At 45.8% G+C, this 12500-nt stretch overlaps 1 protein-coding gene across 1 annotated transcript in view; it reads left to right on the forward strand.

Annotated features, from left to right (window-relative positions):
* Positions 1-12500, forward strand: part of clpb (ClpB family mitochondrial disaggregase) — a 39923-nt gene that overhangs the window by 20018 nt on the left and 7405 nt on the right. The window contains exons 6-8 of the mRNA XM_063205015.1: positions 6047-6144; positions 6521-6635; positions 11751-11828. Coding sequence (XP_063061085.1) covers positions 6047-6144; positions 6521-6635; positions 11751-11828 — 291 coding nt within the window. The remainder of the gene's footprint in view (positions 1-6046; positions 6145-6520; positions 6636-11750; positions 11829-12500) is intronic.

A 12500-nucleotide genomic window follows, 5' to 3' on the forward strand; every position in this document is an offset into this window, starting at 1 on the left:
ACTGTGAGTGCTGGCGGTCCCCCAGCCCCATGGGCTCGGTCTCCCCTTCAGGGCCCTCTCTGCCTGGGCACGACACATAGGCGAGCCCCAGGCTTCACTAGGCCCCACAGCTGACTAATCACCCTTAGCCAGAGGGCGTGTATATGCTCTTATTCATTCACTCACACACACACACACATACACACACACACCACCAGCCATAGCCCCACTGCTGACCACCCCATCCCACCAGCTGCATAATCTGAGTGTGTGTGTGTGTGTGTGTGTGTGTGTGTGTGTGTGTGTGTGTGTGTGTGTGTGTGTGTGTGTGTGTGTGTGTGTGTGTGTGTGTGTGTGTGTGTGTGTCGGATTGGAACTTTCTACGCTAATATTTATGCGCTGTATTTACTTGTGTGTTTTTCACAAATGTCTTTTATGTGTATTTGTTCTATCTGTGTGTGTGTGTGTGTGTGTGTTGGCCTGTGTGGCCATTAGACTTGGTGTCTTATAAAGTGTCTTTGCCCAGAGGCTTGTGCTGCTGCTGCTGTGTGTGTGTGTGCGTACTTGTGAGTGTTTTGTGTGTGTGTGTGAGAGAGATATTAAATGGTCAAATGATGCAATTTATTATCTTGCTGCTGCAAGAGATGGGGAGGGGTGTGTGTGTGTGTGTGTGTGTGTGTGTGTGTGTGTGTGTGTGTGTGTGTGTGTGTGTGTGTGTGTGTGTGTGTGTGTGTGTGTGTGTGTGTGTGTGTGTGTGTGTGTGTGTGTGATGGAGAGGGGCGGAGATGACTGAAGGGGTTTGGACCTTTAATGGTTCTGTGAATGAGTGTGTGTTTGAGAGAGAAAGTGAGAGTTTATGTGTCTTTGTGGGCAAGACAGTCTGTGAGTTTGTGGATTTATAGGAGCGCGTGTCACTGTTTCTGTTTGTGTGTGTGAATTTATACTTTTTCTCTGTTTGTTTCGTACTTTACGAACGTGTGTGCGTGTATGTGTGTGTGCAGCTGTAGGTATATCTCTCTTTTTTATAGTGTGTGTGTGTGTGTGTGTGTGTGTGTGTGTGTGTGTGTGTGTGTGTGTGTGTGTGTGTGTGTGTGTGTGTGTGTGTGTGTGTGTGTGTGTGTGTGTGTGTGTGTGTGTGTGTGTGTGTGTGTCTCTTCTCTCTTTATTGCATCTCTGCTTTATGTGTGTATTGATCGATGGGTGGCCTCTTGTGTTGCCCTAACGGCTTTATCAATAATCACCACCATCACACACACACACACACAAACTAGGCATGGTACGGTTTGTGTCGCAAACCGAAACCGTACGGTATGCATGTCACGGAACGGGGTAGTGCGCAACCGCACGGTGCACACGGTTTCCAAAAAAAAAAGAGAGAGAGTGACCACCGGCGGACGAGGCAATTAAAATCCTACTACTTTTACAAGCATAAAACACAAAGACTACGTAGGATATTGAGTGTGGAAAGACTGATTTATATCAGCCAAATGAAAGGCATAATGTAACAGCATGCACCAGCTGAGTAGCCTAGGCTACAGTAGCCTACAAGCAAGCGCAGGTCGGTCAGGACAGGAGCGCCTCCCTCTCCCCCTCTCTCCACGTTAGCGCAAGTGACTGCCCCCAGCCTTTATTCTGACCAATTTAAATTAAATGAACATGAATTTACAAAAAATGACAGATTAGCAGAACAAAGTAGACTTACGTTACAGTAGCCTAGTAGGTTATATCCACGTGGCATTTGATGGGGATTCCGGACGGCATAATGCGAGATATGAACATATCCATCAGATTCACTGCGCTGTCCTTAATTGCAATCAACTGTAGGCCTAATTACATGTAACCAGTTAAACTCTGATGGAATGAGGGGGACTTTGTAATGTTGCCTAGTTAACATTGATGTTTAACACTATAACCAAAATAAAATGACTGTTTTAACAGGCTCAGATTCACAGGAGTTTTGTGAAACATTCTTGTGAATACACTTCTAAAAAACGATCTTTTTAAATGATTTGTTACCTTAACTTTCACATTTTAACATAACTTAACCCTATCACTTGTTCACTTGAAATTGAATTTGACTTCTGATTTTACTTCTATGCTTCTCACAGCCGGCAGTTTCTTGATAGGAAGCAACATTCCTAAGAGCAAAACTCGCAGAAAGCGGTATCAAAATAAAAGTCCAATTCGTTCTCAGTGTGTCATTAACCAAAATAGTCATACTGCACTGACCTAATGGTCTCATTGCCTACAGGAGTGTAGCTGTTTTATTTTTACACGTCAAATGTGTTATAGTATGTAATATTTGAATATTTGTCAACTTAAAAGTTAGGACTTAGTTCTCCCTTTTTGTGAAATAAATGGAAGCATGTTAAAATCATTGATAGGATATATTTTCTCTTTCAGTAACTTCACCTTGTTAAGTTAAATTAAGTCAAATTCAACATACCCACATTTTCATTCTAATTTCTATTTTAGACATTTACGGTGCATAATACATTTTATTAAAAAAATACTAATTTATTAAAAAAAAAAAAAAAAACCACACAGAACCGTACAAAACCGAAAACCGTGACCTTGAAACCGTGATACGTACCGAATCGTGACTTTTGTGAACCGTACCACCCCTAACACACACACACACACACACACACACACACACACCGCACCCTTATCGACCTCTCGCTGTCATCACACACACACACACACACACACACACACACACACACACACACACACACACACACACACACACACACACACACACACACACACACACACACACACAGGAAGTGGAATCACAATGTGTGTGTAAACAATAGGGCAGAGGATTCAGAACACTGCCCAGTGTGTGTGTGTGTCTGTGTGTCTGTGTGTCTGTGTGTGTGTGTAAAGACCCCTGGTGACGCCACACACTGTGTCTCCGTGACGACCGTGTGTAGGTGGCAGCAGCGAGGGACGTGTCCCCTCCTGGAGAGATGGCACGAGGCTGTCCAACCGAGACACGCACGCACACCCACCCACACACACACTCACACACACACACACACACACACACACACACACACACACACACACACACACACACACACACACACACACACACACACACACACACACACACACACACACATTGAGGCATATTGTGTCCTGTGGTGAAGCCTGTAGTACCAGCACGTCAATGTTCAACCGAGACACACACACACACACACACAGGCACACACACCAATATGTACACACAGGAGAATATGCAGACTGTTAGATGTGATTCTAAACGTCTCTGTAGTTGAAACGAAAAGTTTAGAGCTGAGTTTAAATAGTCATCAGGATTTTGAGTTGAAATGTGAATACAGTGTAGAGTTGGAATATGGGGCTTTCCAGCTGGAATCACATTTTCTCACTCAACAAAAATCTGTGTTGGCTAATATATCCAATCGGGCGCTAACAATACACTCAATTCACGGTCCGTATTGTATTACAATATTTGACCTATTTTTTTTAAATGTACCTTTTTTTAATTAATTTGCTTTTTTTATATTTGCCAATGCCAACATTATAAAATAGAATCATGCATACAAACTATTTATAGGTAGAATAGGTCACAAGATGGTAATTAAAAGAAAAAAAAAATAATAATAATAATGATGGTGATTGGAAGCTAGGAAGCACTATCAAATCATATCATGTGGTTGTTTTCTGGACTGAAGGGTAACCGGACTTAGAAAGGGCGTATCATGATACTGCCCCCTTACATTACGATACAGTATCGTGACTCTGTGTATTGTGGTTTCTCGGTTCGATATAATATTGTTACAGCCCTAATATCCAAAATGTCAGATTTCTCCTTTTCCCTCCCAAAACCCTGTAAATAAAGACCACCCTCCTCCCCTACCATGTCACTGTCTGATTGACTAGAGAGGTGGAGAGAACAGAGCTGTTCAAAGACTTGTCAAATTAGCCAGTAGCAGAGACTTCACTTCACAGCTGAACAGCTGTACTGAATCTGGCTGAATCATCTCTCAAGCTGCCAAAAACATGGGGGCCACATTTTTTGTGTTCAGCAAACCTTTCCAAGAATGATTCATTATTTTATTATAAATTTATAAAGTTGTCAAAAATTAAACCCTCTCAACATTAGGGTTAATCACAGAAGGGGAAAAAAACATTTATTTAAAGAACATAGAGCCAATACACCCCTTCACAAGATTACATGCAGCTCAGGAATGAGGCACAGAACATGTGCAGTGTTATCCCTTGGGAGAAGAAATAGTCAGCTACCATGTTCAGCACACCGCACTCAACCACACACTTCAACTACCATTCACAACAGTATTGTACAGCAGTTAATTACGCGCTGAGCTCTGACATAGTCACCCTGCACACTGTCACGATGATCTTTGAGTATTTTGTTTAAGAATTGTTTAAAAATCAAAGAAGTCAAGTGAGAAGTGATTCGTTTTGGTTTGAAATGTAATGAAGTCAAAGTATGACGTCTCACCAGATAAAAGCCAAGTACAGTATGTAGATTCACATACTGTATGCTACTAATGAATTACATGTACTTCGTTGCTGTCCACCACTGTTATGAATAGAGTTGAAATGCCATACCGCTATGAATACTATGAGTCGTACTATGAGTAGAGTTGAATTAATTAAAATCATTTTGGTGATTTTGCCGAAAAATGATCGGAAGGACTCCTGGGGCTACAAGAGTGTGTGTGTATGTGTGTGTCATGGTTGAACAGGCACGTGCTGGCACTGCAGGCCTCACCACAGGGTCCCTATGCCTCAGTGTGTGTGTCCCTTATTGACCTTTGCCCTCTGGCCTCTGACCCTGCAGGTGCCAACCAACACCCTCCAGCACATCCGCCACTAGCCCAAACTGTGTGTGTGTGTGTGTGTGTGTGTGTGTGTGTGTGTGTGTGTGTGTGTGTGTGTGTGTGTGTGTGTGTGTGTGTGTGTGTGTGTGTGTGTGTGTGTGTGTGTGTGTTTGCAATATTTCTGTGGATCTCCTTTGCTCTACAGCAGTGTTTCCCAACCTTTTTTGTCTTGTGTACCCCCAAGCCTTTTTCGCTGTGCCATGAGTACCCCCTAAATCAAGTTCTATATTGCTTTCTCCATCCCAATTTAACAAAGCTCCATATATTTGTTAAAATTTCATTTTTCCAAGTAACCCCTGCAGTGTGCTCACGTACCCCTAGTGGTACACGTACCCCTGGTTGGGAAACACTGCTCTACAGGAACAACTCTACTGTAAAGCCACAACTCACGACAATGCAACAGTCAGACTCTTTGACCTGTTCAAGGAGGAATCTTACTGTACAATTCTTTTGAAAATTCCAACCTCTAAAATCTGCCATTGAGACCTGTGGCCACAAATGCATGCTCATTGCTCTTGCCTTTGGTAGTCCAAGCCAGGGCTGTCAAACTCAATTATTGCTCTATGTGGGCCAACTGTAATACACATTTGAAATGATCTTGTGGGCCAAATGGAATGACTCAGCGGGCCTGATTAATTTTGCCCCATAGTTTGACATCCCTGTTCTAGGCCATGTGCACAGGTTGGTGGTCAGAGGACTCAAATTAGGGGACTCACTAAAAGAAGAGCCAGTCAGTTAGCTAAATGCTGCTCCATATCACCTGTCAAAGGGAACCGTTGTATTTGTTTGTGTGATAAAAGAAGGGTCAGACAACTAACTAAATGCTGTTGCATATTAGCAGAAATTATATGGGTATATCTGGTAGATTCTGCTCCTATTTTGGTAAATTCAATAGATTTGGTTCCTATTTTATTTTTGAAGTATTTATTTTTTTATTTATCCTTTATTTTAGCAAGGATTGTCCCTTTGAGACCAAGTGTCTCCTCTGCCAGGGTGTCCTGGTCAAAATGGCAGTCAAACAAAAAGCTCCACACGCAGACAAACACATGAACACATAAGTAGGAAGGAATAAGGTTCCCATATTCAGTAGATTCGGTTCCTATTTTGGTTCCTATTTTAGTTCCTATGTGAACATGTATTGTTGAATTCAAGTGTGTAATGTCAGTGTGTAAATGGTGTTAACCCTTCAGGTGCCGACCCACTGCAGACTAACAGCCAGGGCCACACGGCAGCCCAGTACGCCAAAGACGGACCTCTACAGGACCTGCTGAAGGAGTGGGAGACCAAGGTGGGTAGGGCTGTGTGTGTGTGTGTGTGCGTCTGTGTGTGCGTCTGTGTGTGCGTCTGTGTGTGCGTCTGTGTGTGTGTAGGGTCTTGAAGAAAGTAGAGTATTGCACATATTTCTCTTGTAGAGTATTGCACATATTTCACTATTTTGTGTGTTCTGTAGTTTGTTTTTGTCTGTAGTGTCTTGGTAGGGGGCTCTTTTTTTAAAACTTTAAACTTGCTGCCTCAGAGTCACTGGTTAAACAAAAGTTCAATTAAAAAATGAACAGAATAAGAAGAGAGAAGTTGAGGAGAGGAGGAGGTCTCCATTGAAACTAGTGTGTGTGTCTGTCATTGTGTGTGTGTGCGTGTGCTTGTGCGTGCGTGCGTGCGTGTAGGGTATTGAGCAGCGTAAGAAGAGGGAGGCGGAGGAGAGGAGGCGGTTTCCTCTGGAGCGGAGGCTGAAGGAACACATCATCGGACAGGAGGGAGCAATTAACACAGTCGCCGCAGGTACACACACACACACACACACACACACACACACACACACACACACACACACACACACACACACACACACACACACACACACAGCAGAGCTTGGTAATAACTTTTTGCTCACTTTTTGCTCACCAGCCACTATGCCTAGGCTTCCCTGACATATTTTAGCCATATGGTCTTCACCATGATGCATCTAAGCTCAGAAAAGGGAGTGATAAAACAAAGACCATCAGTGCTATGAACATAGTGTGTTAAATGAAACTGCCTACAGTATATCAAACAAATAGAATCTGAATGATCTTTCTTGAACCTAAATATAGCAGAAGGTTCAAAAAACAGGTAATATGCTACTGAGATGGGCCATAACTAAGAACAAGATACCTGCCATAATGGCTGGTGAAACTAAAATGGAGGTCACCCTCTGATGTTGGTCAAGAAGGCCCGGCTCTCAGCCTCGGCTGTAACTCCGCTGTGTTCAGGACTTTGAACAGGCCAGTCAAGTTCATCCCTACCAGACTCATCCATTGTCATCCATGTGTTTGTGGACTGGTCCTTTGTGCAGCGGCACATGTTACTGAGGTGTTACCGCGCAGTCCGTACCCCTGAGGTCTCGAACTCGCCACCTCCTAGTCAACACATCGGTTCGGGTATGGGAATCACAGCACGGTACCGCTGCGCTAAAGGACCAGTTCAATAGCTCAGTGCTCGGAAGGGAGGATTACTGATGTTCCACGCCACACTAGTTGGCCTCCTTTACACTCACTACCTTAAACCTCACTCCCATCTCGGGTCAACGAGAGAGAGAGAGAGAGAGAGAGAGAGAGAGAGAGAGAGAGAGAGAGAGACAGAGAGAGAGAGAGAGAGAGAGAGAGAGAGAGAGAGAGATGGAGGGAGAGAGAGAGAGAGAGAGAGAGAGAGAGAGGGAGGTGAGAGGAGAAAACAGGGGAAGATGGATTGGGATAAAAGAGAAAAGCGAGGGAGGAAGAGAGGAGAGGAAGCAAGTCAGACAGAGGACGAGAGGAAGGATAAAGGGAAGGACAGAGAGAGAGGAGGGGTGGAGATGGAGATAGAGAGGAAGAAAGAGGAGAGAGAGGGAAGGGTGGAGATGGAGATAGAGAGGAAGAAAGAGTAGAGAGAGGGAAGGGTGGAGATGGAGAGAGGAAGAATGGGGAGACAGAGAAGGATAGAGGAGGGGTGTGGAGAGAGGAAGAGACAGATGTTTGGATTTTTTTCCGTCCTAGTAATGAAATTATAGGAGCCTCCCATCTGAACAGAGAGAGAATGCAGAACACACACACACATACGCACACACACACACACACACACACACACACACACACACACACACACACACACACACACATGCGCATACGTACACACACACACATACGCGTGCGCGCACACACACACACTCTGTCGTGTCTTTCTCTGCCTCTGCCCATCCATCTGCATTAACCAATTAGCTACCAGCCTGACCTTAGCCACGCCCCCTGGCCCCAGGGGGGGAGAGAGAAAGAGAGAGAGAGAGAAAGGGAGACGGAAAAAGAGAGAAGGATGTAGAGATAGAAGGATAGAGAAAGAGTAGAAGAGAAGGGCATCTGTCCATCCATCCATCCTGATATGTGTGAGAGGTGGAGAGGTGTGTGTGTGTGTGTGTGTGTGTGTGTGTGTGTGTGTGTGTGTGTGTGTGTGTGTGTGTGTGTGTGTGTGTGTGTGTGTGTGTGTGTGTGTGTGTGTGTGTGTGTGTGTGTGTGTGTGTGTGTGTGTGTGGAGAGAGTGTTTTCGTATGATCTTTGTGTTTGTATGGCCCAAGTCACATGTTTCTGTGTGGCTTTAGGACACAGGAGAGAGTGTGTTTATATGTGTGCGTGTGTGTGTGTGTGTGTGCGTCCCAGGGTAAAGGTATGTGCGTGCGTGCCTGTGTGTGTGCGTGCGCGTGTGTGTTTTGTATAGTGTGTGTGTCAGGTTATAAAGGTGTAGATGACTAACAGCCCAATAACAGCAACAGCACAATATCCTGATATTACTACAGATCGATATCTGGAGAGGGGGATAGAGAGAGAGAGTCAGAGAGAGAGAGAGAGAGAGAGAGAGAGAGAGAGAGAGAGAGAGAGAGAGAGAGAGAGTCAGAGAGAGACAATGAGAAATATGACTAGAGAAAGGGAGAGAGAGGGAGGGAGGTCATGATAAAGATGTATAGAGTGAGAAAGAGACAGCAATAGAGAGAGAGGGATAGAGAGACAGAGCGAAAAGAGGAAGTGAGGGATATAAAAAGAGAGTGGTAGAAATGGCCATGAGAAAATAAAATAAAAATAAAAAGATAGTATCGACCACTGGGAGAAGGTAAAGACGAGAGTAGGATTCAGAAGGAGAGCCACTCATGGAGTCCGTAGCTGCTGGTAATATGTGTGTGTGCGTGCGTACTTAGGGGCGTGCGTGTGTGTTCATCTGTGTGTGTGTGTGTGTGTGTGTGTGCGTGTGCGTGTGCGTGTGTGTGTGCGTGTGCGTGTGCGTGTGCGTGTGCGTGTGCGTGTGCGTGTGTGTGTGTGTGTGTGTGTGTGCGTGCGTGTGTGTACTTAAGTGCGTGCGTGTGCGTTTTCATGTTTATGTGTTGTGCGTGCGTGCGCACGTGTGTGTATGTCTGTGTGTGTGTGTGTGTATGTGTCTGTGTGTGTGTGTGTGTGTGTGTGTGTGTGTGTGTGTGTGTGTGTGTGTGTGTGTGTGTGTGTGTGTGTGTGTGTGTGTGTGTGTGTGTGTGTGTGTGTGCGTGCGTGCGTGCGTGCGTGCGTGCGTGCGTGCGTGCGTGACATTGGTAGAGTTGTCCTTGTGAGGGACTCTGCTGATAAGGACAGAAGGACACAAACTAGAAAAGAGAGGAGAGGCAAGGAAGAGGTAGAGGAGGATGATGAGGAGGAAGAGGAGAGGAGAAGATAGGAGAGAAAGAGAGAGGAGGGGGTAGGGGTGGAGAAATGATGATAGGAGAGGAGGAGAGGAAGTGTGAGGAGAGGAGAAGAGAGAGGGAGGGGCAGAGGAGAGGAGACAGGGATGGAGAGATGAGACAAGAGAGGAATGGAGGAGGTCATGAGAGCACCGGATAGAGGGATGGATGGATGGAGGAGAGGGAGGACAGATGCGTGGATGACAGAGGGATGTACTGTATGTAGAAATAGAGGGATGAGGGTGGGATAAGATGATGGAGAAAGAGATGCATGGATGAGAATGAAAGTTGTGGAGTTAAGGAGTTGGGGAAAGAGATGATATGAGGTGGCGGGTGAGAGAGGGATGAGTAGAAAGAGATGGAGAGATGAGGGATAAAAGGCAGATGGAGGTATGGCGTGTGCTAGGGTTAGGGTTGCATCATGTAGAGACAGGAAGTCAGGCTGGTAGGCGACTGTAGCCTATTGGTCATTCATGCCGCCCGTCATAATATTAGGAATCCTGATTGGCTGAAATGTCATTAGGAAGTAAGGTACAGGAAGTGTATTACTGTGTGTCTGTTTGTTTTGTTTTTCAAAATTCAACCTTCTTAACCTCTGCATTTATTTGTGCGTGTGTATATTTTCGTTTTTGTGTGTGTGTGTGTGTGTGTGTGTGTGTGTGTGTGTGTGTGTGTGTGTGTGTGTGTGTGTGTGTGTGTGTGTGTGTGTGTGTGTGTGTGCGTGCGTGCGTGCGTGCGTGCGTGCGTGCGTGCGTGCGTGCGTGCGTGCGTGCGTGCGTGCGTGCGTGCGTGCGTGTGTGTCTGTGGGTGCGTGTGTGAGTCCTTGGATAGCCTGTGGGTGTGTGTGTAGTTATGTTCAGGAGATTTGCACAGCCGTCATATATCGGGGAAAAAAAATGTGTGTGTGTGAGTTACCAAGGGAGGAGTCATAGCAACAGCCAGCAGCCGTTCAGAACTCAGATGAAACTCAGGATCTACACACACGCGCACACGGACACACACGCACACACACACACACGCGCACACGCACACACACACACACACACACACACACTAATGGCTAATTAACCCCCCAATTGTCATCTTCCTCATGTAATAAAAAAATACTTTTTTGTCTTTTTTTCCGCTCATTAATATGCTACTGTTGACGTCTGATCTCCTCAGCTGAGTGTGTACAGTAGTTAGTGATTTAAAGGTAAAGACCAGACATGGTCACCAACCACCTCACGACTCAACAACCATCTCTTAACAGAGTTGTTCAAAGGCACTTCTGTTCAGATGCACTTTCACTGACATGCACACACACACACACATATATTCACGTTCACACACACACACACACACACACACAAGCACAGAGACATAGGCAGGGCAGGAGGTTGCCGGGGTAACCAGGGGATCCATCCTAAAGTGATTTGGCTGCTACAGGACGCTAATGGAATTAGCCGCACGCTAATGGAACACAGGAGAGGAGAGCAGAGCGGAGCAGAGAAGAGGAGAGGAGAGGAGAGAAGGGGATATGAGAGGAGAGGAGAGGAAGGAGAGAAGGAGAGGAGAAACGGGGATATGAGAGTAGAGGAGAGATTAGTAGAGGAGAGGAGAGGAAGGGGGAGAGTGGGGGTGAAGAGAGTAGAGGAGCAATGAGATGGTAGAAGAGGGATGGATTACAGAGGGAGAGAGAGAGAAGGAGGGAGAGGGAAGAGAAATGAAGGAATAAATAGGGAGAGGGAGGTTAGGAAGGGGTGTGGCAGGGTAGGACAAGAGAGTGGAGGAGTGAGGGATGTGAACTAAGGAGGAGAAAATGAAAAGAGAGGGAGAGGGGGGGAGAGTGGAGGAGAGGAGACGGGATGAGAGGGGAGTAAAAAGGAGACAAGGTGGGAGAGGAGAGGAAGAGTGAAGGAGAAAATGAGAAGAGAGGGGGAGGATGTCAGGATAGGAGAGGAAAGGATAGGAGGAGAGGAGAAGAGAGGAGAGGAGAGAATAGAGGAGAGAGTAAGAGAGAGTTGAACTAGAGACGTGGGAAAGAGGATGAGAGAGAGTCAGCTGCCATGTGTGTGTGTGTGTGTGCGTGCGTGCGTGTTAAGAGCAACAGAAAAAGTTGTCATGCTCCAAACAAGAGAGTTGTTTAACCTTAACCTCCCCCCCCCTCTCTCTCTCTCTCTCTCTCTCTCCATCCCTCTCTCCAGCGATCAGAAGGAAAGAGAACGGTTGGTATGATGAAGAGCATCCTCTCGTCTTCCTCTTCCTCGGCTCTTCTGGCATTGGTAAACACACACAGACACGCACATACACGCATGCAAATATGATCGGTGTAGTTGTCTCATTGCAATATCCCGTACAAAGTTGTCTCACTGCCATATCCAATACAGAGTTGTCTCACTGCCATATATCCAGTACAAAGTTGTCTCACTGCCTTATATCTAATACAAAGTTGTCTCACTGTCATATCCAGTATAAACCTGTCTCACTGCCATATCCAATATAAATCTCTCTCACTGGCTGCTATATCCAATATGGCCAGTGTAAAGCTGTCTGCCTGCGTGGCCAAAACGTGTATTGGGGTAGAGCTGTTTGTGTTAGCAATAGCATGTCTTAACTGGGTAGGTTAGCATGTTAGCATGTCTCATCTGGGTAGGTTAGCATGTTAGCATGTCTCATCTGGGTAGGTTAGTATGTTAGCATGTCTCATCTGGGTAGGTTAGCATGTTAGCATGTCTCATCTGCTTAGGTTAGTAGCGAATAGAAGAGCAATTGGCTAGTCCGCATTTGAAACTGGTGCTCTGACCGCTACATCAAAGATCTCGCTGACAGTCGCAGCCCTAGCGATGGTCACTCCATCAGTGTGTGTGCGCGCGTGTGTGTGCGTGTGCGTGTGCCTGTGTGTGTATGTGTGTGTGTGTGTGCGCGTATGTGTCCATCAATGTGTTGAAGTGTGA

This window comes from Engraulis encrasicolus, chromosome 8 (assembly GCF_034702125.1).
Source record: "Engraulis encrasicolus isolate BLACKSEA-1 chromosome 8, IST_EnEncr_1.0, whole genome shotgun sequence".
In the NCBI taxonomy this organism is placed as follows: Eukaryota; Metazoa; Chordata; class Actinopteri; order Clupeiformes; family Engraulidae; genus Engraulis; species Engraulis encrasicolus.